Source organism: Crassostrea angulata, chromosome 1 (assembly GCF_025612915.1).
Source record: "Crassostrea angulata isolate pt1a10 chromosome 1, ASM2561291v2, whole genome shotgun sequence".
NCBI classification, from domain to species: domain Eukaryota; kingdom Metazoa; phylum Mollusca; class Bivalvia; order Ostreida; family Ostreidae; genus Magallana; species Magallana angulata.
Genome location: NC_069111.1, coordinates 37,406,225 through 37,431,655, shown reverse-complemented (window position 1 = coordinate 37,431,655; position 25,431 = coordinate 37,406,225). Strand labels below are relative to the sequence as shown.

At 33.3% G+C, this 25,431-nt stretch overlaps 2 protein-coding genes across 4 annotated transcripts; both read right to left on the bottom strand.

Annotated features, from left to right (window-relative positions):
- Window positions 1-1,052: 1,052 nt before the first annotated feature.
- On the bottom strand, window positions 1,053-8,167 carry LOC128193272 (uncharacterized). The gene is made up of 7 exons (XM_052866624.1): window positions 8,076-8,167; window positions 6,211-6,273; window positions 5,081-5,166; window positions 3,879-3,941; window positions 3,375-3,468; window positions 2,982-3,125; window positions 1,053-1,696 (listed from the first exon to the last, which is right to left on the bottom strand). Exons 1-7 carry the CDS (start codon window positions 8,086-8,088, stop codon window positions 1,179-1,181), a joined length of 981 nt encoding a protein of 326 aa, XP_052722584.1. The 5' UTR covers window positions 8,089-8,167; the 3' UTR covers window positions 1,053-1,178.
- A 2,122-nt stretch (window positions 8,168-10,289) lies between these two features.
- On the bottom strand, window positions 10,290-23,519 carry LOC128158357 (uncharacterized). Of its 3 annotated transcripts, XM_052821152.1 has the most exons (7): window positions 22,012-22,039; window positions 21,625-21,681; window positions 21,264-21,343; window positions 16,273-16,332; window positions 14,617-14,710; window positions 13,527-13,670; window positions 10,290-10,799 (listed from the first exon to the last, which is right to left on the bottom strand). In XM_052821152.1, exons 1-7 carry the CDS (start codon window positions 22,025-22,027, stop codon window positions 10,318-10,320), a joined length of 933 nt encoding a protein of 310 aa, XP_052677112.1. In that variant the 5' UTR covers window positions 22,028-22,039; the 3' UTR covers window positions 10,290-10,317. The 3 variants fall into 3 exon arrangements, with proteins under 3 accessions (XP_052677112.1, XP_052677118.1, XP_052677123.1); XM_052821158.1 differs by lacking the exons at window positions 21,264-21,343; window positions 21,625-21,681 and adding an exon at window positions 23,023-23,519 and having other exon boundaries at window positions 22,012-22,035; XM_052821163.1 differs by lacking the exons at window positions 21,264-21,343; window positions 21,625-21,681; window positions 22,012-22,039 and adding an exon at window positions 23,023-23,519.
- Window positions 23,520-25,431: the final 1,912 nt, after the last annotated feature.

Sequence of the window (25,431 nt, the reverse complement as noted above, 5' to 3'; positions counted from 1 at the left end):
CTATATTTCATTAATTCTGCTGAATTGTTACTCTTTTCATCAAACCCTTTTGCTTTGTATTAACAGTTAATCACATCTGCTCCATCACATCATATACCAGCATATTGGCACTTTTAAATGATTGCATTACTAGTACTTAAATAAAGATGAGCATTAACAAGAATTTACTTCTTCAATTGATGGTAGTCAGTACAATAAAATTAAAAAATACCGAGGTAATACCTACGGTCAAACATGGGTAATATTTCATAGTAATAGGATGTCAACCGCGTCCTAAAAATTGCAATAAATAATCTTATTTTAAAGGGACTTCAACACGATTTAAGCTCAAAACTTTCAAAATTTATTTTCAATGTTTATGTCTAAAATTGTTAATGTAGATGTTTTTAATGCTTTGACAAAATTTGAAAGTCAAATATCGAGTTACAGGCGAGTTACAGAGGTTAGAGTTCTTTTTTTTGTAAACAAAGCTCGAGTCCTGTTAATGTTTACATATTTGTTGTATTGGTATAAGTTTCAATCTAATGTTGCTGTTTGATATGATGAAATTATTTATTAAGCCATTGAATCAGTCTATCTTGTTTCCACAAGTTATTTTGATAAAGAAATGGCAATTTCTTAACATTACACTATTTGTAAACAAATATGACTCGAGCTTTGTTTACATAACAACGACTTCTTTCCTCTGTATCTCGCTTGTAACATGACTTCTTACATTAAAATTTTGGTGAATCATTCAAAATACAAAAGTAAACTATTTTTTACATAGAGATCAAAATAAAATTTTCATCTGAAATCGTGTCTAGGTCCCTTTAACTCACCATACACTAAGAATTATTTTAAATAATTTTTTTTGATCTGTGGAGCCAATTTTTTTTAACAATCTGCAAATAAGCCAATATATTTTCTCATATCTCCATAGGTTTGATTTTGATAACAAACAACAGAAATACAGTGAATGACAAACAACATCTATATCTGTGACAAGTAAGTTTTTTGCATGCAAGCATTATATTACTGTAGAATGTTCTTTAAAGAAAAAAGAAACCAAATATAGCTTTACATTTTAATGCTAATGATTATTCATAGAGATTTACAGAAATCCAGCCAAATGTTCTAAGTATTTCATGCGTCCGAAAGCGGCCGTTTGTAGAATCTTCTCTTTTTCCCAAACGATATTAACCGCTATGACCATGATGAGTCACCACGCTTTCCAATCGAACATGACTCAACCAGTAATGGCCGTAGCTGACTTGAAGCGCATCTTTCCGTATTACCAGAGTGTAATCTCTGACGTTCTGATACTGATTTACATTCAGTTTATGAATTTGCCAAGCCAGGTGAGCGTAATTTGTTTTATCATAAGACTCTTCAATGACGTTGTTGTTTAGTAATACATCTACTCGGCCATGACCAGTGGTAGAACAAGCGTAGAGTTGTAGATTTGTGAGAGGCTCTCCGTTGGTCCTAAACCTTAAGATTACGTAACTGTTCGTTTGATGGAGAATAAGGTAGTCACTATCTGAATGTGCCGCATTAATGGTGTAGTTGTTGTGTACCACTCCAAACACATTGTAAGCCTGTTCACTTATGCTTTGGCATATGGCCGAGCTGACTGTTGAACTGTGACTACACGTTTTGTGAACTACGTCATAGTCAAACAACACAACGTTCTCATACCAAGTATTCGAGTGATCTGAAAGAAAAAAAATATCACATGATTTCTTCCAATTTCTGCTTTGATTATAAACTATGAAGAATTTCGATATCGGTGAGGTGACTGTAACAAATAGATGCTACCTAGAATGTAAATATTGTGCATCTGTTTAAATTCTATACAAGCAATATACGCGTAGACCTGCGTAAATGACAAAATGGAAGATTTTGAGCGCCGGTTCTAGCCTCACAATACCAATCACTTGTTTCTGAGATACATTCTATTGAACTGTACATGTATAATAACGAGACAATATTAAATTCCAATTTACGTGCATTATGCCCATTTCGTTCATTGCAATCATTTTCGCTTTCAACAAGAAAAGAGTCCCAAAAACAGTGTTTATTACAATTCTCTTTTGCGTTAAATTGTCTTCAAAACTATGTATAGCATGGCTGCTTTATTAAATCTACATGTATTTGCATTAACATTTTTAGACATTATTCGATGTCTGGAAAAATCGCTTCACGGCACAAACCTCAAACTAAAATTTTATCTTAGTTTTACTACACTACTCTGGTAAAATATTGTAAAAATTAACCATAGTTATCATCAACCAAAGTATCATAAAACAAATTAAACCTTTTCAGTTTTATTTCAAACATCGTAAACCGCGATATTTTTATCTTTCCCCAAACCCCGTGCGTGATACCTAATCAAATGACGTGCACTTATACAGCCTGAGACCAGTGCAGAGTTCATAGTGTATAAGGACTTTTTCCAGTTTCGAGCAATGTTTGGACACTGTTACATCAGATAGACGTAAAAGGAAAGCAAACGTGTCATAATTGATTTTGCAAATAAAATCTTGCAAAAGGGATGGGTAGAAAGCACTAATCTTTTGTATCGCGTTTCATATGGAAGAGGCATTAAGAGCTATATACCTTTTCTAATTATTACATCACATAAACAAAAAGGATTTTGTTTTCTTCGTTCGATAAAAAATTTGCCTTTTCCCGGTAAAACTTATAACCTTTAAAGTTGTTACACTGGAGTTTCAAAAAAGTTTTTTTACCCGGATTCCTTTACCCTTCAGGCTAAGACTAGTTAAAGTTCATAAGATGTTTGGCAGGTCTCAAGCGCATATTTTTTTGTTGTTGGGCGGAGGGCATTCTTTTGTCTTTGAACGACGGTTCCGATGATAATTTACTTTAAAAATAACGAAAAAAATATCCTACAACAGAGAGAGAGAGAGAGAGAGAGAGAGAGAGAGATATTTCATCATTACAACACGTTTACAGTAAACTATGATAGATAAAGATACCGTGGCATAGTCCACATGATTTTCGGCAGTACTCGGCCGTCTCGCAGTCTGCACAGATTGACTTCAAAGCGAGAGGGTCGTGACAGTCGTTAGCAGAAAGATCACCACACGGAGTAGTCGGGGGCTCTTGGAAATGACTAATGTCTTAAAATGAAAGAGTTTTAGAACATATACTAGAATAAATATGCATTCATGTAAACACGATTTAAAATATTCGTTGTAGTAATATAAGCAATATAATGAATTGAAAATTGATCGTGAAAAAGATAACATGGAATATACCCGCGCCTTATCAGAAATAAGTACAACAGAAAACATTTTAGTACGACACGACCCCCGCCCTTCTTTTTAAAAAATGGATACGTGTTTAAACGTGAGTTCTTCACATTGCACCTATATTGCACATTTCTTTTCCACAATACTCAACGGACGTTGATGCAGCGCCACGTTTCCCAAAGGGGCCCACTGATGAACTACAGGTCGGCCTCTAAAATAAGAAATAAAAGGTAAACTGAAACCTATTCAAACACGGCTTCTCTTCGTCATTCTTGCAAAATCATTTTCAATTAATTGCATTTAATTTGTATCATTCTGTCTCACTGTTTTGAAATTATTTTTTAAGACAAAAAAGAGTTGAAAAGTTAAAAATACCAATGCTAACCCTAAATGAAGACAATCAACTTTGTTGTGTTGTAAAGTGAAATAAGCAAAAAACATATAATATGATATAATAACTTAAAAAATTGTAGAAAAGTAATTAGACTTTAGCCATGTAATGGCTTTTATTTACCAATCGTTTATTTTCATGTTCTTGTGTTATCTGCATAAGAGAAGGGATATTATCTGGAAGTTCACAATTCTTGTTAGTAAGTATATAGCACATGTTAACAAACGTACCTTAGCACATCCATATGTCTTTATCCACGTTCCATCAGAGAGAGTAGTTGTATTCAAGTAACACTGTCAAATAATCATACATACATGTTCCAAGAATATGACGTTAGACATTGTGTTGAAATTTTGAGATAAGTTATTACAATTATGCTCTTTGCATGTAATCCATAAAGCTTAATAACAACCAGACTGTGAGCTGAAAAAGATACCACAGGCGGTGTTCTTTGTATCATAGCATAGATTTAAAGTCTAAAAAACACTTCAAAATATATTTAAATGCATGTACATGTTGTATATGGATTCATAATAATAAATTAATTTAGAAATTAAGTCAATTAAAATTGGGTTGCTACAGTAACTTAATAAAGAGGGCTGGATGGTCTTGGTCAATACATCATTGTATTATACTAATTTTTTTGTTGACTGTGTTGTGACGAAGTTGGTTCTATTTCTTATTTTGCCAAAACGTAAAACAACACCGTGAACACTACGGTGAATGTTAGCAATTTTTTCTTATATATATATATATATATATATATATATATATATATATATATATATATATATATATATATATATATATATCAGACCTGCCAAATCACAGTGGAAGCACTGCGTTGCCTGCATCAAATTGGAACGGTACACATTGTATGATCAAAAGGGAGTGTACTAGCAATCTGTTGTCAACCATAAGACCGAAATGAAGGCATTTTAGAATCGATTTCTGTGTTCTCTCCAAGTTTGTGATCTTTTGTATATAAGTCGTAGATAAAGTAAAACAAGTAAAGAACAGACAAAAAGGTGCACGCCACCGCAAGCAACGTACGTTGTACACGTTATTACTTGGAAGACATGACAACGGTGATTTTTCTTTACGGAAGAAACCGCAGCTCGTGGTTATCCAATCAAAAAGAGAATGTTCTTTTATTCTCGTGGTCAACCGAAATATAAGTTAACAGGTTAACTGAGGTAGTGCAACGCTTTGTGTTAGACATACACCAGTGAAACACAAGGGCCGCATTGAACGTTGCAAGAAGATAAACTCTATATAAAAATCTAGTAAAATTACAAATTTTGAGAATAAAATGTATGTAAAATATCTATGTTAAAAAATAGTTAAATGGTTACAAAATCAGATTTAAAATTTAAGGTAGATCTGACGGCTAATCTGTCGACCATACAGCCCCCTGAAGTCTTATATTTACCTCGTCCCTGCATTCTCTCGCATAAATGCACGAATCTAGCTGTGCCTGTGTGGTTCCCTTACACGAAAAGCAATGAAGCATAGGTTCTGACAAACACAATTGCACAACAAAATTATGATCCCTTAACATAATGACAACAACAGTAATGATAGAAAAAATATAAAAAAATAAATTAACTACATCAATTTTAATGCCACATTTTAAAATATTAAGCATTACAAAATTAAGCGTAAACTAGAGGTACTGTGAGCAAGCTAACAATTGATACCCCCCGCTAAGATAATGACCGGACACGAATTTTGCACTATTTTTTCCAACGACCTTGACCTTGCCCAAATGACCTTGGATCAAGGTCATGACACACCCTTAGGTCATAAGCAATCTTTGTGTGAAGTAAGAACTTTCAATGTTTCTCCATAAGAAAGATAATGACCGGACACGAATTTTGTATTTTTCTGCCAGTGACCTTGACCTTGCCCGAATGACCTTGGCTCAAGGTCATGACACATCCTTAGGTCATAAGCAATCTTTGTGTGAAGTAAGATCTTTCAATGTTTCTCCTTAAGAAAGATATGGACCGTACACGATTGCACAGACGGACGGACGGACGGACAAGGTGATTCCTATGTACCTCCCAAACTTCGTTTGCGGGGGTATAAAAATGAGGATTTCGGCGAAAAATAGCAACCCCAATATGCACTCTTTAAAGAGCCAAGATGCATACATTTAAAGAAATCAACACCAAAAACTCAGCTTGTAAGATAATTTCAATGACCCTTGCGTGTTTACGTATCGTATAATAATTTTATTGGCAAGTTTTTAAATTGGCAAAATGAATACAACAACATGTTTGATGTTGCGCGTTTTACTACAATAGCAACCTCTAAAGGAAAGGCTGTTTTACATGTAAATTACCTTTTTCGTTCCTATATTATAAAAAATATCTTCAAAAATGTTTTGGACGAGGTGATTCTGAGATGGCATCTGAAAGGGGCCGTATTGCCCGTAGGGCCACGATACATGTACATGTGTATCTCTGTCTTAGCCCGTCGTTTAATGGAGTACACAATTGAGTCATGTGTTTTATACATGTATGTATAAATCAACTTTTTGTGCATGTTATGACATACCTGTTTGTCCTATACAAAACGGAAGTTCTCCAATAAAGACAAGTACAAAGAGACATCGAAACACTGCGAGGAACAGAAAATATCAACATAGTCAAAGTAAAGAGGAAGTGGATAATGTGCCTCTATAGTACAATGTTACAACCATTCATGTAAAAAAAAAAAAGAACCAAATGCCGTAGAACAGGGCTTCTCGTATCCTATGTTAAAGCTTAACACCGCTCAAAAATAGGCACCGTAAAACAGGTATATATATTGATTTCCTCCCAACCCGCCTTTGCCAATTTTTTTGTCTGTAATGATTTTAAGGGTTTTCGGTAACTGTGTGCTATTTTTAATATTACTTTTGATAATTTCGAACAAATTATTAAACGTCACAAAGGTGGCAATACACGACAAACTGTTAACAACAGACTTTTTATTTATAAAATGATAATAAACAGATATCAATATTTGCTACCGAAATTTAATTTTGATCTATTATTTTAATTTCATATAAACTTTCCCTCAGGATAAAAGTTTTGTTCAAATCGTCGGAATTTAAATTTTAGTTAAAATTATTAAATCCCTGTTGAAAGTTTACAGACAAAAAAGGAAAACCGTTTTTCCTTTGAAAATTTTTTTTCTCGGGAGCTTTTGGGTTTTTTTTTTTTTTTTTTTTTTTGATTTTGTATAAAGACAGTTGTCTCACCTGACTTTAAACATGCAAATTCAGACACATTTTCAGGCGATGGTCTGAAATGAAGTGTTTGTGAATTTTATGAAGGCTGTCTTAGACGAGTGTACCGAAACCACGGAGAAGAACCAGTAAGTTGTTAGAACTTGTTTCTGATCCTTTTGAGTAATGAAATTCGTTAAAAAAAGACGTTCAATAAAAAAGACGTTAAAAGACGTTCAAAACAAAACAAAAAACTGAAACCACCTTGGCACTGGCTTAATCACTGATACAAATTTTATAGGCACTGGTTGCTATTTATAACAACAAGATTTAGAACAGATAAAATCAAAATATTTACGATTTTTACTTATTAAAGGTTTTTCTGTACCGCATTTAAAACCAGCACTATAAATACAAAGCTTTATGAAAGAAAAACGATTGTTTATTTGTGCTTAGATAGTCAGCGTGAAATTTATTTATTTGGAAATGAAGTTAAGATATCCTACATTTTTTATGAACGTTTTGATAACGCAAAGGGGTCAAGTCAGCGTTGATTCACTAAATACTAGTAAGTGTTTCCTATAATTGTAATAGGCTAATGAAATGTATTATTTACTAGAATGAAAAAAAGAAGGAACATTTATGTTAAGCAAGTTTTGTGTTAATTTTTCGATATAATTTTAGGTGGCATGTTGCATGGAACTGTGTATTTACAAAAAATAAAGATAAAAAATAAATCAAAATTTAAACAAAAAAACCCAATTACTTAGTAATCGATATACATATGCACTCTGGCATTTTGGACAATCAACGGCGAGGTTTTCAGTAACAATGTACATATTACGAAAAAATCTTTATAATTTCAATTATACATCTATTTAAAAATAAAGTAAAAAAAGTAAAATTGTAAATATAATGTGATTATTATGATTAAATGTAATTTTTTCGAACCTTTTTTTGGTTTTATTTAATGACAGTAATAAATCGATTGATCGTCTAAAGATCGTTTAGACAAATTACAATTGAGATAAATTCGTTTCATTACAATCCCCAGCACAACCCCATTCCCCCAAAACAAAAACAAACGCAACAAAAAAAGCAAAACAGAAAAAACGAAACTAGACAGTTACTATGAGTAAAATTAGTTTCAAATGCAAAATTTATCATTTATTTTTAGTCATATGTTTCATTTTATAATGAAAGTACTCACTTTTATTGTCCATAGTGTTACAACCTTTGTATAACCTTGGCACTTTTCATTATCTTTAAACGTTAATAGTAAAAGCCGTAGTAATGATTTATCTGTGTTGACCTGCGAGATAATTCGTGCTGTTTGACATTTGTATGTTTTCTGATTGTATGAATACTATATCGTATGGTAATGCAAGATCAATTATAGTATTTTTAGCAGGAAATGCAGTGAATTGATTTAATTAAAAACTCATATACAAGTAGAATGTTCCCACCTTAAATTTAAGATTTGGGCTTAAATCATTAAGAAAGAGATAACGTTATACTCGTAGTTACAACGTGTTTGCAAAATGCCGTTACATCATTGTTGTATACTGTATGAAAAATAAAAAGAAGCTTTTATACTTCGGTGCACTGAATATGGGCAAAACAATTCAGATGTAAATATTTGATCAGTAACATAATCGTTGAGTAATTCTTTATAGTAGATTTTTGGTGAAAAATGTAAAAACATTAAGTCATTTTGAAGGTTCTCATAGTTAACAGCGCTAAAACAAGTCATTTAATGTGAACGTACGTCTGATCTACAAAAAAGAAAATCCTTAAAGATACCCAAATTGATTTCAAATAACATATCTAATAAGTTTGATCATTGACCTTTGATCTTGTATCATTTGAATACAAACAAAATACAGACAATGTTTATAGTAGTTTTAGACATTCTTTAATGGTGTGGAGCACCTATAAATCAAATCAAGTGGATAAATTGTTCAGTTAACTTAATGGTCAATAGCAAGAAAAGTTGGTCAGTGACCTAGTTACTAGTTTGAAAATGTAAAACGGCATTACAAAAGGTCTACTCTACACAATAATTAGTTTTCCGTTCCTGATTGTGAAGATTTTACATCCTTAGTAAACGTAAGATGCTGTCATGATGAGGCCATCATAATACATTCTTTCCCTTTCATTCTACTTGACAAAATAATTTTAGTTGTTTATTTTTATATTTTATCTTTATTCGTTAAGTCTCATAGATTTACGTGAAGATTGTATCACAAATGTTCAGGTTTCAAAAGAAGGACAACTTTAATTCAACTACCGACAGTAACGAAGAAAAGGGCAATATATTCGTCCTTAGGGGGCTAATTTAATGTTGTTTAATATGAGTATATATTACAGACGTAAATCGGCACAAAATATAGAAATAACCATAAGGATAGCATACTTGTGTCCTAAATCTCCAAGGCGTTCACTTTTCAAAAGTTTATGTTATTTCTTATAATAAACTCCTACAAACCATCCTTTTATCAAGCTGTTCTAAAAGCACAATGGCAATACTCACCTACAACACAATAAAAAAATCGTTCAACAAATAAAATTTTCTTTTAAAAAATATTTATATTTTCATCTGTATTTTGTTTATTTCGTTCAATTTCATTAATGGTGGCGAAACAATATCTTAAAAGGTTTAAATATACAAATGTACTTGTAGTTTTATACTACATTGTATCTTACTAGACTTCGCATAAACATACGCAATGAAAATTATAGTCGGCCAACTTTAATAAATACAAGCTTATCTTTTAAAAAAGATTGGTGAGCTAGTGCTGTAGCAATCATAAAGCACAGAAACAGATTTCTGTAAATTTAATTTCGAGGTGAAATTTTTTTCAGGAACCATTGGTACTGTTTGGTAGCAATCGTATCTTCTCGGGACTTTTCGGCAAGCTTGGAAAACATATCCGAAGTTGTCTTCCGAACTTGAAGGAATTTAAGATGAAGCTAGCTACATGTTATTTATTATAATATTGAAAATAACTTTGCATTATAAGACCGAAGCTACTGTTACTTTTTGACATTAACGATAAAACACAAAACTTCACGTGAAAATGATAAAACGAAATTAAAATGGTACAGTTTATCTACAGTAGTACAGTATTCCCAGAATCCCTACTATGGAGTCGAGCATGCGTATTAGAGTGAAAAGGACTAACGTAGTTGCTAGCGCTCGAGAGCGCTAGCAATGAGAACGGTATCAATTTTATTGTTTCCCGAGTCACTAGCAGTATCTCAATCATAGAAAATTCGTCTCTAAGGAATTTTATGGTGAGAATTTACTGCTGAATATAACAATTATTGGTGGTTATTGTGTTGCAAAAGAAAACTTTGTTTTCAAATAACATTGATGACAGATTAAACAAAAACAAATTTAAAAGGAAAACGAAAGGTTATCTCTAATTTATTTTGATTGATCGTTTTTCTCATTTCCTATGCCCATGATGGACTACCGTAGTTTCAAGTCTGATGTTTCTAAGCCAGTAGTAGCCATAATTCTTGATTTTCCTGTCTTTCACGATAGTCAGCGTGTAGTTATGAGTACCCTTATGTTGTGCCGGGTTCAATTCATGAAGAATCCAATCCCAAGCCCATATACTGGTTTCATTGTAAGCCTCAACAATAGTTACATTGTTAAGTATAATGTCCACACGACCTTGCCCAGTTGTTCGACATGATAACAGCTGTACGTTAGTAAGAGGTTCGCCATTTGTTGTAAAGTTGACCTGGTAGAAACTATCGTGAGTTGGTAGATTGAGGTAATCTGCGTTTCGTGTCACTTGTCCGCGTGCCTTGATGCTGTGACAAATGGAAGGCCCTATTGCTTGACTAAAGTTGCAATGATCATGAGCTGGATTAAAGTCAAACAGAACGAGGTTTTCCGACCAAGTAGTGGTCCCTGTGTGTTCTGTTCACAAAATACAGAAACAAGAGGCCCAGGGGCCACATCGCTCACCTGAGCAACAATTGCCTTAATTCTGATCAAATTAGCATTATATCAAAATATTTTGACAACTAAGTACAGTAGATCTTGCTAAAAAAAAATTGAAAATCTGCCAATTTTTATCCACCTCTTTTTTTTGTAAATACCAAGCCCCTTTTGTTGTTGTACCTGTAAAAAGATTTTTCTCTATTCCTATATACCCCCCCCCCCCCCGCATTTCATGGCCCCACTTTTCTCTAGGGAATCATGGTTTCATCAAACTTAAATCTGCATAACCTGTGCTTTCACACTAAGTACTGAGTTTTGAAGCGAAAACTTTCCCAGAAGATTTTTAAAGATTTTCTCTATATATAAAAATGTATCCCCCATTGTGGCCCCGCCCTACTCCTAAGGACCATGATTTGAACAAACTTGAATCTACATTATACATGTTACATGCCAATTTGAGCTTTCTTGGCCAAATAGTTTTAAAGAAGAAGATTTTTAAAGATTTTCTCTATATATTCCTATGTAAAACATGATCCCCCTATTGTGGCCCTATCCTACCCCCGGGGGTCATGATTTGAACAAACTTGCATTTACACTACCTGAGGATGCTTCCATTTTAATTTGAGCCTTTCTGGTCTAATAGTTCTTTAGAAGAAGATTTTTAAAGATTTTCTCTATATATTCCTATGTAAAACTTGATCCCCCTATTGTGGCCCCACCCTACCCCCGGGGACCATGATTTGAACAAACTTGAATCTACACTTCCTGAGGATGCTTCCATTTTAATTTGAGCTCTTCTGGCATAATAGTTTTAGAGAAGAAGATTTTTAAAGATTTTCTCTATATATTCCTATGTAAAACATGATCCCCCTATTGTGGCCCTATCCTACCCCCGGGGGTCATGATTTGAACAAACTTGCATTGACACTACCTGAGGATGCTTCCATTTTAATTTGAGCTTTTCTGGCCTAATAGTTCTTTAGAAGAAGATTTTTAAAGATTTTCTCTATATATTCCTATGTAAAACTTGATCCCCCTACTGTGGCCCCACCCTACCCCCGGGGACCATAATTTGAACAAAATTGAATCTTCACTACCTGAGGATGCTTCTACTTTAATTTTAGCTTTCCTGGCCTTAGAGTTTTTGAGAAGAAGATTTTTAAAGATTTTCTCTATATATTCCTATGAAAAACTTGATCCCCCAATTGTGGCCCGACCCTACCCCCGGGGACCATGATTTGAACAAACTTGAATTTACACTACCTGAGGATGCTTCTACTTTAATTTGAGCTTTTCTGGCCTAATAGTTCTTTAGAAGAAGATTTTTAAAGATTTTCTCTATATATTCCTATGTAAAACTTGATCACCCTATTGTGGCCCCACCCTACCCCCGGGGACCATGATTTGAACAAAATTGAATCTTCACTACCTGAGGATGCTTCTACTTTAATTTTAGCTTTCCGGCCTGAGAGTTTTTGAGAAGAAGATTTTTAAAGATTTTCTCTATATATTCCTATGTAAAACTTGATCCCCCAATTGTGGCCCCACCCTACCCCCGGGGACCATGATTTGAACAAACTTGAATTTACACTACCTGAGGATGCTTCTACTTTAATTTGAGTTTTTCTGGCCTAATAGTTTTTGAGAAGAAGATTTTTAAAGATTTTCTCTATATATTCCTATGTAAAACTTGATCCCCCAATTGTGGCCCCACCCTACCCCCGGGGACCATGATTTGAACAAACTTGAATTTACACTACCTGAGGATGCCTCCACACAAGTTTAAGCTTTTCAGGCCTAATAGTTTTTGAGAAGAAAATTTTTGAAAAATACCAAGAAATTTTCAATAATTCTCAATTATCTCCCCTTTAAAGAGAGCGTGGCCCTTCATTTGAACAAACTTGAATCCCCTTTACCTAGTGGTGCTTTGTGCCAAATTTGGTTGAAATCTGCCCAGTGGTTCTTGAGAAGAAGATGTAAATGTGAAAAGTTAACAACGACGACGACGACAACGACAACGACGACTACGACAGACAACGGACAAATTGTGATCAGAAAAGCTCACTTGAGCCTTTGGCTCAGGTGAGCTAAAAAGATAATATATGTTATAGTTAAAGTTATGTAAACTTTAAAACCAATGGCGCAAAAGGGTTTTGCAGTCTAGTCTAAATATCTAATAAAAGGTTTATTACAAAAAGCTTTTGTTAGGACTACCATGAAGATGTCTGAATTTTCAGTGGGTACTTATTCTTTTGTTTTGAGTTCAATATTTTTCCTCATTAAATAAAAAGAGCATATCAATGTCAAATAATTGTATAGTTACTATAATCTCTTTTCATAGGTTTATATGATTTAAAAAAAAACGGCTATACAAAATGTTTATTGCTTAAATTTGCATCATCCTGTAATATACAGTTTTTATCTTAAAATAATTTTTTTTTCTAATATATATATATATATAGAGAGAGAGAGAGAGAGAGAGAGAGAGAGAGAGAGAGAGAGAGAGAGAGAGAGAGAGAGAGAGATTTTTTAAGGAGATTAATAAACTCTAAAAAGGCAACAACTATCAACTTCTTAAGCCTTCTTAAAGCACCCCATTCCAAGTCAATAAATAATTTTTTTAGAAAAACAATTTAAAGACAGTGCGAATAAAACAATGTTAAAGATTCAAAATATATATTCAAACTAGTATAAACACCTTGCCTTGGCAAAGTCCACATGATTTTCGACAATACTGAGCTAATTCACAATCACTGCAGATGGCCTCCAATGCTGCAGGGTCTCTGCAATCTCTCGCAGATATATCTACACACGGTTCAGTGGGTGGCGCGACGAAGTGGTGGGTGTCTAATAAAAAACATTTTATTATTTAATTATCTGGAAATTTTAAATATAATAGTTGCAATCATCTATTGAGTGGCAAGGTGTAAATGTCTTATATATGTCTTCCTTTGTGTAGTGCACTGTCATTTAGAAAGGTATTTTTTTTAGCTTGGATTCAGGACGACTTGCTTATTACCTCCCTTTTTCAATTTTTCATTATAAAAGGATTAGATCCACTCAAACCTATTTAATTTATATATTTTTTCCTATATGCATATGTTTTATCAGTTATGTAACCAATTCATTTTTCATTTTCATTTTCATATTTTGATGAAGTTCCATAAACACATATATGAAACTAGTGTGCATATATGATATTGCCGTTTAATTATATTACAAACACTTTGCCTTTCTTGCTCCCCCCCCCCCCCCTTTTTTCATAGTATGAATTTGCAAACGGTTTTATTCATAAGTTTAAAATGTAATCATATGAAATTAAAACCAAATAGATTTGGTACCCTTATTAACGAGAAGACACTATATAAAAATTGTGTCTAGTTCAGATTCTGTATCATTTTATTTTAAAAATGGAAAAGTTGGAAGTGATCCAAGCGGCAAGTGCTTGTGGTCATATACAGTGATATTGATTACGTTGTATAACTCACTGTTGTAAAAAAAAAAAAGCTTTATATATAACACAAAATAGGACCTTAGAAAAACAGGCGCTTGTTTCTGTAATAAAAGTTTTATTCTGTAGTATCACAAGGTGTCTATCTTCAATTTTCTTTCCTTAATTGCAATCAGGTCTCGGATAGAATGCAGGAATTTAAAATCAATTCTGTTTTTAAAAAAACAAACTGAGAAGCACAAGGTTTAGTTTGAAGCACCAGGGAATTTAATGATTAAATTTTTTAAAAGTCTGCCAGTGTGTTGAAATAGTTTATAAATGTTGATAAGTTTACAAACTTGCCTTTGTTGCACAGTTCTTTCTTGCAGTATGTAGTTGTGTTTGATTGAGAACTTCTTCTTCCGACAATACTGGCTGAAGCAATACAATCCTTTCTCTATAATAATAGAAGAAAGAATTCTTTGTAATGGTCATTTATATTTTTTTTTTCATAGAGACTTTACAGCTCATACTGTGCAAATTGCATAAAATGACCATTTTCCCGTAATTCAAATGAATTTGCAAGAATTACGCTTAGTGGTATCTGAAACTTCTTAATTCGCAACCTCCTGGGCCTTTCCGGCAGAGCTCGGGAAAACAACTCGAATGTATGAACATTACAAGATGTTAGAATAATATACACAATGGAGTCGCTTCCCATTAAATTAGTATAGGCTAGACAGCCTTGTATGTTGCTTCTATGGTACATGTACATGTACATGTATAATTTAGGTTTCATCATTGACTCTAATGAAGTCTACATGTAGCTAACATCTCTACGGATCGTAATTTTTTTTGTATTTATATCAAGTTTTTTAAATAGGGAGTTGTCATGGACGCCTATGTAATACGTTTGAGGTGTTTTTCCGTGCTCTGTCGGAAAGGCCCGAGAAGTTGCGATTGTAAATATTGTAAATAAATCTACTTTTGTCATCAATACATCATTTCGTTATGAGATTATCATCTAGATCCGACGGTTTTCCATTTCCTTTCTTCGTCGGGTGCTTCATTTCAAATCACGTTCCAAGGTCATGCAAAGTGTAGAAATATCTTTTCACTTGAGAGATATGAAGCTTTATCATTCATGTGCATAATCATGTACATGAAGTATTTCCACTACTTGTTTATTTTTGTAAAATTACCTCGAATTCCATTGACAACTGCAGTCGTTCAATATCATATGACGTCAATAAAATTTAAAATTTGAGACGATTCGATAAACATTTTGAATTCCGGAACATCTTTGACAATGCGATGGCGAGCTTATTCTAGCAGTAAAAAGATTCAAACTCTCACTACATGCACACCTTCTATTTTTTAATTAACTATGCTTAAAAAAGGAAATGAGTGAGATGAAGAAAATGATATATAGTGTCTCTTATAACACTTGTTTTGCTTGATTATTTTTTATTTTTTATTCTGTTAACACAGAATACTGTACACCAACCTGTATTTAGTGCGAGACATTTCTGCTATGTTTGCTAGACCCTCATGTTGCTAATATTTCTTGTTGCGAATCCGTCACTACCGTAAGAGTGTAATAAAAGCATTAGGCATATAACAGTCGCCATCGCCGCGAACCAGTTTTTTTTTCTTCGGTAAATCGCAAAATAGAGTCTTTGGTAATGAAGTTTGATCTACATTAACCAAATTACACAGCTGTCAGATTTTACAAATAAGACTGTATACTTTTAATATTTGAGAAAAACCTCAAAATTTATTTGCAAAAAACAACTTCACAAACGATTAAATTGTGATTGATCTCTCTGAAAGTAAACACTCTGCATAAAGGCATATGAAGAAACCCTTTTAAAGGTACAATACAAATCGAGTTTTGTTTTTTGTATTTATAGCTTTTACATTTTTGTGATATATAATTTTTTAGGAAGATCAGCCTTTAGTAAAGCTTGGGCTATTCTAACTTGAAAACATGATAGTACTCATTCGGTCTCTGTTTACCTTTACACAGCCGTATGATTTTGTCCGTGTCCCGTTAACCTCCGTTGTTTGCTCAAAACACTATCAAAAATAAAATAATAATTTGAACATTTTATATTATATCATTTAGTAACACAATTTATAATATACAAAAGCATATTACAGATTTAAGGCAAAAATACTTTAGATCACAAAATGGTATTCATAAATGTGCGAAGAAATTTAACATTAATGATTTTATTTACTGATCTAGAAAAGGTTTTTTGGAATTCATTTTTAAAACGTCCGAACGTTTAAAAAATCTAAAAGTAAATAAAATTCCAACTGCGTCCCTTATAATTAAACACCAAATGTTTGAAAGAGAATTATTTTTACAGCATAAAATCGTAGAGATAGGTATATGTGCTGCTTTTTGGCTGTATCTATACAATAAAACAGCCCTTGTAACCGTTACCTGAATAGACATCTTTATGTATATTCATATAAAATTGTTCAAATAATTTTTATCAGCGATGAAAAAGTGACATGGTTCATGCGCAAAACGTAACCTCAATCTGATTAAAAACAAAAAGCCAATAGGCCTTAACGGTCACCTGAGTAGCATATAACCCATACAAAACTCATATATTCATTTAATTGGGTTTCATTCTGGAGTAGAAAAAATTATGAATTTGTAATGACGACCACCCCGTGCCTGAAATCTTTCAAAAAGAACAACGAAACCTATAATTTTGGCGAAAAACTTAAAGATCTGGTCTACAAAATCATGAATTTAGTTTTCCTTTCAGGTGGGTGGGAGTAAAGAAGATAATTTTTAAACATTATATGCATTAACACCTACACATCCATTTTGGACATGAAATTTAGAATTTCAGTAGAGGACTTCCTGGTAACATAATTATGAAGTCAGTTTTTCATACAGATGTGTGAGAATAGAGAAGAAGATTTTAAAACATTATATGCATTAACACTATATTGCCATATTGCCCCTTCCCCTATGTCTTGAACCCCTCACCAATGGGTCATGAATTTCACAATTTAGGTAGAGGAGTTAATGGACATCATAACCATGTATTCAGTTTTTGCCCACATGTGTGGGAGTAAAGAAGAAGATTTTTTAATATTTAATACATTTTTACTATATGGCCAATATATATTGGCCCCACCCTAGAGCCTGAACCCCTGCCACAGGGGTCATGAATTTCACAATTTTGGTAGAGGGCTTCATGGACATCATAATCATGCATTTAGTTTTTAACAAATATATATGGGAGTAGAGGAGAAGATTTTCTAAGATTTAATACATTTTTACTATATAGCCATATTGGCCCCACCCTAGGGCCAGAACCCCTGACCAAAGGGCCATGAATTTCACAAATTTGGCGTTATGGACATGATAACCATGCAACCAATTTTTTCCTCACATGTGTGGGAGTAGACAAGAAGATTTTTGAAAATTTGGCTTTTTTTTGCATATTTGGCCCCACTTGTGGTGCCCCCGGGAGTGGTAGAGCCACGAATTTCACAATTTGGATTCCTCTTACCATAGAGATGCCTCACACCAAAAATGGTAACAACTGGCCTTGTAGTTTTTAAAAAGAAGTTTGTTAACGCACGACGCACGTCGCACGACGACGGGCGAAAACGGATAGCAATAAGTCACATGAGTTTACTCAAGTGACCTTAAAATCTACCATGAACACGTATCTTAATTAACAATTTTTGGTGTATTTTTTAGTTTATGTATGTATTTTGTCCTTTCGATAAAACTTGAAATTTTTTAGAAAATTGTCCTTTTCAGGTGCACTTCAAATTACTAAAATCAAATAATCTAACTACCCTTACACAGCGAATGCTTAAAGCCCATTTCACAATTGGCGCACGACCATTTAACACCACTTTGCGATCGAAATTTTTCGGCTTCCACGAGCTCTTGCATACGTTGCATGAGCTCTCGCATTCGTTGCATACGTTTTACTGGTCGCATCAAGTTTCCTCTGAATAGTGGACATGCACACTATTCAGACGCGACCAAACGCGATCCAAATTATCGCAGTGCAACGCACGAACATTAGTACGAACGTTTTACAACATTTTGTGTACTCGCAAAAGTGATACACGATTTATAAAGATCGTAAGATAAATCGCTGGTGTGTATGCATCTTTGTTGCGACCGTGAGACTGTTGCTCAACGTGTCTCATGTAATATTGCAATGTTTTACTATCATTGCACGACTAATCAGCCTCAATATGCCATGCTTTGCTACTAATATATATATTCCCTGTATAAGTATCTCTGCTTCAGAGCAAAATTAACAATAAACATTTATTGCATGATGGTGAGGGAAATACATGTATGAAGATTTATTCCCTCAAGAAAAATGATATTTCCTTAGGGCTTCGCCCAAGAAAAATTTGTTTTTTCTGGGGAATAAATCTTCATATTCCCCGAACATTTATGCAATAAACGTTTTATTATACCAAGCAACATATGATTACTCAAAATACGTTGATTTCTAATAATGTTTAACTTTTCAACAGTCGCAACATTAACGTCGTGATTGTTTGATTTCCCATGTAACTGTCTCACTTTCTTTCATAAATCATAGATAGTTAAGTTGATTCTGAGATATAAAGAGAATCATAATGATTAAATAATTTTTATTGAATCATTAATGTCTACATCGTATGCTCATATCGGCTTTTTTATTCCTATGACATCGCCCTGCCACGTGACTTTCTAGACCAATCAGATATAATAGAATAATCATATTGAGGTATAATAATAAATGCTGCTACATATCTGTATCTTCTTGGGCGGCATCTTTTCTCGCTTTCAACTATGTCAACTAAATATGGGCGGTGTATTTACCCCCTCTGACTCGCACGATCATTCATACCATGGAACGCATAATCGCACGTCCAATCACATTGGCACACATTCAATTGTCCGATCACCTAGTCTCTCGCGCGTTCCTATTGTAGTGTTACTTATTCCGGAAATATTATATCTGCACTGTTTGTATTTTGCATTTTATGTTTGACCCACATGTTCCGGATAAGTTGTACAGTGTACGTACATGCAACGGGTAGCCAAGCAGGGCTGCATTTTTTACTTTCACATACTCATTTGTTTGACAAGCATTTGAGCACAATGGAGTGAGTAGAATTTGTAATATGTCTAATTTCTATGAATGCACATATATATATATATATATATATATATATATATATATATATATATATATATATATATATATATATATATATATATATATATATATATATATATATCTGTGTGTGTGTGTGTGTGTGTGTGTGTGTGTGTGTGTGTTTTCTGATTTGCAAGGCGCTATTTTTATGCAGGTCTTGACTTTGTTTATCGTGCCACCAGTGTGCTATTTTTAGAATCTCTCTATAGCAATGTTTAGTGTATTCAAGCTTAATCAGGTTCATCATTAGACTTAACATTTTGCAACTTTTTATAGTATTTAGATTAAACACATTGACAGAAAACTGTAGAAAGAATTAAGTGCATTATGACAAGTATACATGTGTATTAGGCTGTTTATTTACATTCAGAAACCGCGCGAAAATGTAGTGCAAATGGCATGTTGTAAAATGTGGATTTTCCTTATCAAATAGATCAGGTTCATTTATTTTACACCAAAATAGTCAAATATCTAGTCATGCAATCTTTCTTGTATTGCACAGTACATCTGTACTTCTTTAGTTGTATTTTTGTATGTTAATGAACGTTTTCTTATGTTTTCAGATTTAACCACTCGTACACACATCAATAAAGGTTTAACTACTGCAATTGATCTTGCTCAGTTGTTGTGAAGGTCATAGGCAGCATACCTATCGTATTGTCTTTAAACAGTTGCTTTCATTGTACAAGAGTCGCATACAGACGCAAGATATATTGCAAGATTCAATGCGTTTACATCGCACAACGCTCGCTTAGATCTTGCGAAATTCGTACGAATACTTTTTTCATATGCGATTTTTTCGGCAAAAATTAACGATTCATATCTAATTTTTTCGGTCGTACGAATATTTGGTCGCTTCTGCTCGTGCGCCATTTGTGAAAGGGGCTTTAATTTTTTCACTATTTGTTTAAATGAAATTGTAAAAAATCAACCAATACAAATATATTTTATAGTTTCCATGCATCTCATATTAAAATACCCAATGAGAAAAGTCTTCAATATATATGAGTATTAATACAATTAAAACATTCCATGTTTTGGAAAATTCGAATTACATTTCTTTGAGAGTTAGTTTATTTGGTACAATTTTCAGCTAGATGTTGTCATTAGACGGTAATGCCCGCATCAAGTTTTTGCCCTTATTAAATGACACTTTTTTGTAAAAGTTTCAGTAAAAAAAAGTTATAAGTTAAACCAATTATTTTCAATAAGTATAATTTGAATATTACCTATTGATCTTTTTTGTAAAAAAAAAACGTCATTGTAACCAACTATAGGACCCCTCCCCAGGACTACCAGAGCATTTTTGAAATCTTTTTCAAAAATAACATGACACCTCAAATCAAATTTCAATAGTTCAATTAGCTGGTTTTTATGATGTACGAGCAGTTTGAGAAAGTAAAACGTGACAGACGGACGGATGGACTGACCGGAGTAACAACAATATACCCGAACTTCTCTATTAAAAGTGTTGGTTAATCGACTAAAATTTACAATTTACTGCCATTTTGCATATGCATCTCATTAATCGCATGGTGCAATGTTCATTGGTTAAATAATAGAAGAATGTAGACAGGACTACTGGGTAAAACCTGAGCTTTTTTCTTCGGATTGACAACTTTAAGACAACTAGAAATGGCAATCGATTAACCGGTTCCTCGTATATAATTACTCAAATCAAAAAAATACATTTGCGATTGAGTTTTTTTTATTGGGAGTACTAAATAGTGGTTGCTTTCGGTTGGATAAATGAGGGGGGGGGGGGGTAAAATTGTCGGTATGTTTCAAAAGTTTACCTACCTCACCATTGCACTGGATGAGATGTGGGCACCTACTAGCGTCCTGAACGTTTTGACATTTGACGCAATGGACGGGTGGATCTACATTGTAAATCACGAGAACTTCCATTAGCATACCATTATGTAGTTTACTGTTTCTTCTAAGACAAGACGGTTATAATTTTTAAAAAATCGCTGTTTTCAAACTGTGAAAAACTGCAAAAGGTATTTACAGAAATTAAAAATTTTCAAATGATCCAAATCGCCACCACATATAGCCTCCGATATATACACAATTCAATTAAATCAAAACTAACTTCATAATGTACGAAATTAATAATAAAATTGAATATGCATTAATTTAATAAAAATGGACAGTTTACCATTTTGGACTTGCCCATGCAAAGCAACAGCAACGATGGTAAACAAAAAGACGCCATCTTAAGACAATATGAAATGTCAATTAATGAAAATTGAGACTGTCTAGTATATTCAGTTACTGAAAATTGAAAAGTGTTGAAAGTGATAGACAAATTCTAACTTTCTTTTGTTTTCTTGTTTCTCGACCGATGAAACAATGCGCTAGAATTAGTTTATTCTTAATTTTTGTCGAAGATTATTTATTACAGTAAAAGATTTAAGTGGCACACAGAAATTGTAAAGGTTGGTCTGATTAGGTACCACCTTTTAATAAGAGCAAAGAGGTGCTCAATAAAAGTATATTTTAATAATAATTTCTGAATGTTTAAAAAAGAAAGAACTATGCTTACATCTTGTGGAAGACATTTCCTGACCTGGAATTTAATTCTCTTGGTTGTTATCTTTCGATTACATAATAATGATAAACGTTTATAAGCAATATCATAAAAGAAGTCGGTTGGAACTTTTGTCATTTTATATTCAAAAAATATGAAGGTCATTTTTTTCACTTCAGATTAATTAAAATTCATCTTTATTAGAGGATTTCTCTGAATCTCAGGACAGCCTACTCACATAACTCTATTTTTAAACTTCGGCAAAATTAAGTCTGAATACTCTGGCGGATAATTATAATGACGGTGGAAAGGTGGCATTTTTGCACCCGCTTATGATGCAGTTTCGTAAAAAAATCCATTTATACCAAATAATAGACAATTGCAAAATATGTATAAAATTACTAATTTTTAGTGTGTCTCACCTGACAAGTGAAATATTAACCTCTAAAAAGAATATCCCATAGGTATATAATAATTCCTATAGGAGAAAAATTTTTCCAACATGAAATATTGAAAATCTTACATAATTTTCTAAAAATCAAATAGGAATTTTATTTCATATTAGAGAAAAGTATTTACCTGAGAAATTTTATTCAGACAGGTAGTTTCTATAGGACTCTAAAATATCCTAAGTGTCTTAAATTAAAACTTTCAGTTGCGAAGTTTCTCGATAATTTCAACATTCAACTATTCACGTTTATCAATAAATATTTATACCAGCTGTTTATCTATATAAAGTAATCATATATACATATCGTTCGTTTATGTCTTTATGTATATGAATGATATATGTTCCGTCGATCTGATGTTATAAGTGTAAAGTGTATAATAGTGTCAGTAAGTTTGTTTCCATGTAAAGTAATGCATGTATATTGTCTGTAGAATACGCATGTAATCCGTATTAGAAGTTACGAATAAGTAAAATGTCTTTTATTGAAACATGAAGTATTTTTGTATATACTACGAGTTAGTATGGCGTCTTCCTTGTGACATAAGTATGCATTTGAAAAATTAGAAAGTATCTACCTCTCTGGTATTTTTCTTGTATCTACATCGTGTCTTCGACAACGTCTTCGTCATTTTGAATGGAGCATCCTCCTCCTACTAAAGACTCGTATTTGTGGAATTGTAGCCTAAGGAACATCTATCCAAAATCCTTTACAGGCTGCCAACTCACCAACAAATCCTTGTCACTGGTCATTTCTGACATAGTTTTTTGTTGCAGTGTAGTTAATGTCCCACAAAATACCGAGAAATTTCTGATATCTCTTTCAAATCTGAGATCATATGGTGGTAAGCAAAATTTTGAATATATAAACTTACTTAGAAGTACATCAACAAAACTCTGCAGCGGTCTCCCACTTCAGTATGGTACTTGGGCTATTTCTCGAATTCAGTTAATTTTCTATTTCATGAACGTTAGAAAAAAGACAAACAGACATATGATTGTTTTATCAAGCTTTCAGATGATGATGAAGATGATTGCACTAAACAATGTTCGTTTTATCAAATGTATAATCTATTAACTGTCCGACAGTTTTCCTGCTCGATTTATAAATTTTCCGCGTTCCTCATGGTTTATGTCGTAAACGACAAATGAAACACTGCATTCGTTAAAGAAAAATACATAATGGTGATGGAAATTGTATGTAGAGAGCTCCACAAAACTTAAAAATAGTAATGTATAAAAAAAGTGTCTCGCTAAAAAGTCGAAATATTGGAGTTACTTTTTTCTTTACTTATCTGTGACATATTCGGATAGATTTTTGGTTGATAAATGTCTTTGTGTAGCTCAACAAATATGCGAGATGGAGTAAAACTTTAACATTTCTATTATCAGCCGACCATTCTAGCATTTAACAGTAGAACTAAATTAGCAAATGTTTTTTTTTCTCTCTCTCTCAAAATACAAAACATAAAGGATTTTAACAATATGATTGCACCACTCAAAGACGTATTTAAATAAAATTTAATGCAACAATTAGGGAGATGCATAAAGTGATACTACGTCACACATAACGATCACGCAATTTGTGTTATGATTATGCTATGCATTTTTTGCATATCCTAACAATAAATTGATTAACTAAAACTACCGTTAAAACCCCAAATACTTTAGAATACATCTCTTACCCCTGATACTTTTATTAGGGTCTTCCGTCTTCAGCGGAAGACCCTACTATTATTCTATTGTTTCTTTTTCACTTTTCTTATTAGGGTCTTCCGTCTTCAGCGGAAGACCCTTCTATTATTCTTCGGTTTCTTTTTCACTTTTCTTATTATTAAGGTCTTCCGTTTCCAACGGAAGACCTTATTGTTATTGCTTTGTTTCTTTTTCCCTATTCTTATTAGGGTCTTCCGTCTTCAGCGGAAGACCCTTCTATTATTCTTCGGTTTCTTTTTCACTTTTCTTATTATTAAGGTCTTCCGTTTCCAACGGAAGACCTTATTGTTATTGCTTTGTTTCTTTTTCACTATTATTTTTATTGTTTTTTTTTTTCTGTCACGTTTTCTCAAAAATGCTTCAGCCAATTTTCATGAAATTTTCAGATCTTATTCATGACAAAATTTGTAAGAAAAGTACACGGGCTTTTTTTGATCGTCACTTCCGGTACCGAGATATTAAAGATTTTACGTTTTTGCTTGTTCACAATTTTTCTCAAAAAGTATTTACGATAGAACCTTCAAATTTTCAGAGAAGGTAGAGAGTGAACGACCGCAGTGCCCTTTGCATATCCGAACGTCCGCCGTCACTTCCGGTCGTCACCGGAAGGAAATGAAAAACCTTAATTTTTCAAATTTTTAGATTTGAATTTTTTTTATGTTTTTATTCGATAGAGACGCTTAAAACACTTCAGAATATGAAATTCGTGTTAAAATCGATCCAGGCATTCCCGAGATTTTGAGTTCAAAAGTTCTGAAGCGAGAGTCCGCGTAGCTCAGTCGTTAGAGTGTTGGACTTGTGCCCAGGCGACCCGGGTTCCATCCCCGAGTGCCGATTATTTGTTCTTCCCTAATTTTGTTTTGTTTAACGATTTTACCTTTAAAATGATGGTTTTTATTGTTTTCCGTTTTATTTTTATCATAAATAAAAATAATAACAGCTTTTTTAGTACAAATATAGAGCTCGTTTTTGTCAGCAGTTCGCATCGCCGCCATCAAAGACATGCCGCCGAAGCGCCCCTGCAGTACGACCGCATTAGAGTTCACTGGGTCGCTTTGCCGGCATCAAAGAAACGCCGCCATCTCAATGACTGTATGCACACAACATTTAGCAATGCACCAACGTTATTCTACATGGCTTTAAAAGGAGGACTGATTAGTATATGTTCACATATATAGATACACGCTTGCATGTATGCATGCGTTTATTGACATACGTTGCTGATATACTGATTCCCTAAACACTATAAAAAACAAGAAAATCTCTCTCTC

What these genes read in the sequence shown, in the direction of transcription:
- LOC128158357 (XM_052821152.1), bottom strand. An exon ending in TCATCCAGTGCAATGGTGAG is followed by an intron (nt 16,333 to 21,263) that starts GTAGGTAAACTT and finishes TATTTTTGATAG; the next exon opens with TGTTTTGAGCAAACAACGGA. An exon ending in AATCATACGGCTGTGTAAAG is followed by an intron (nt 14,711 to 16,272) that starts GTAAACAGAGAC and finishes CTATTATTATAG; the next exon opens with AGAAAGGATTGTATTGCTTC.
- LOC128193272 (XM_052866624.1), bottom strand. An exon ending in CGAGAGAATGCAGGGACGAG is followed by an intron (nt 3,942 to 5,080) that starts GTAAATATAAGA and finishes ATTATTTGACAG; the next exon opens with TGTTACTTGAATACAACTAC. An exon ending in ATCATGTGGACTATGCCACG is followed by an intron (nt 1,697 to 2,981) that starts GTATCTTTATCT and finishes TTTTTCTTTCAG; the next exon opens with ATCACTCGAATACTTGGTAT.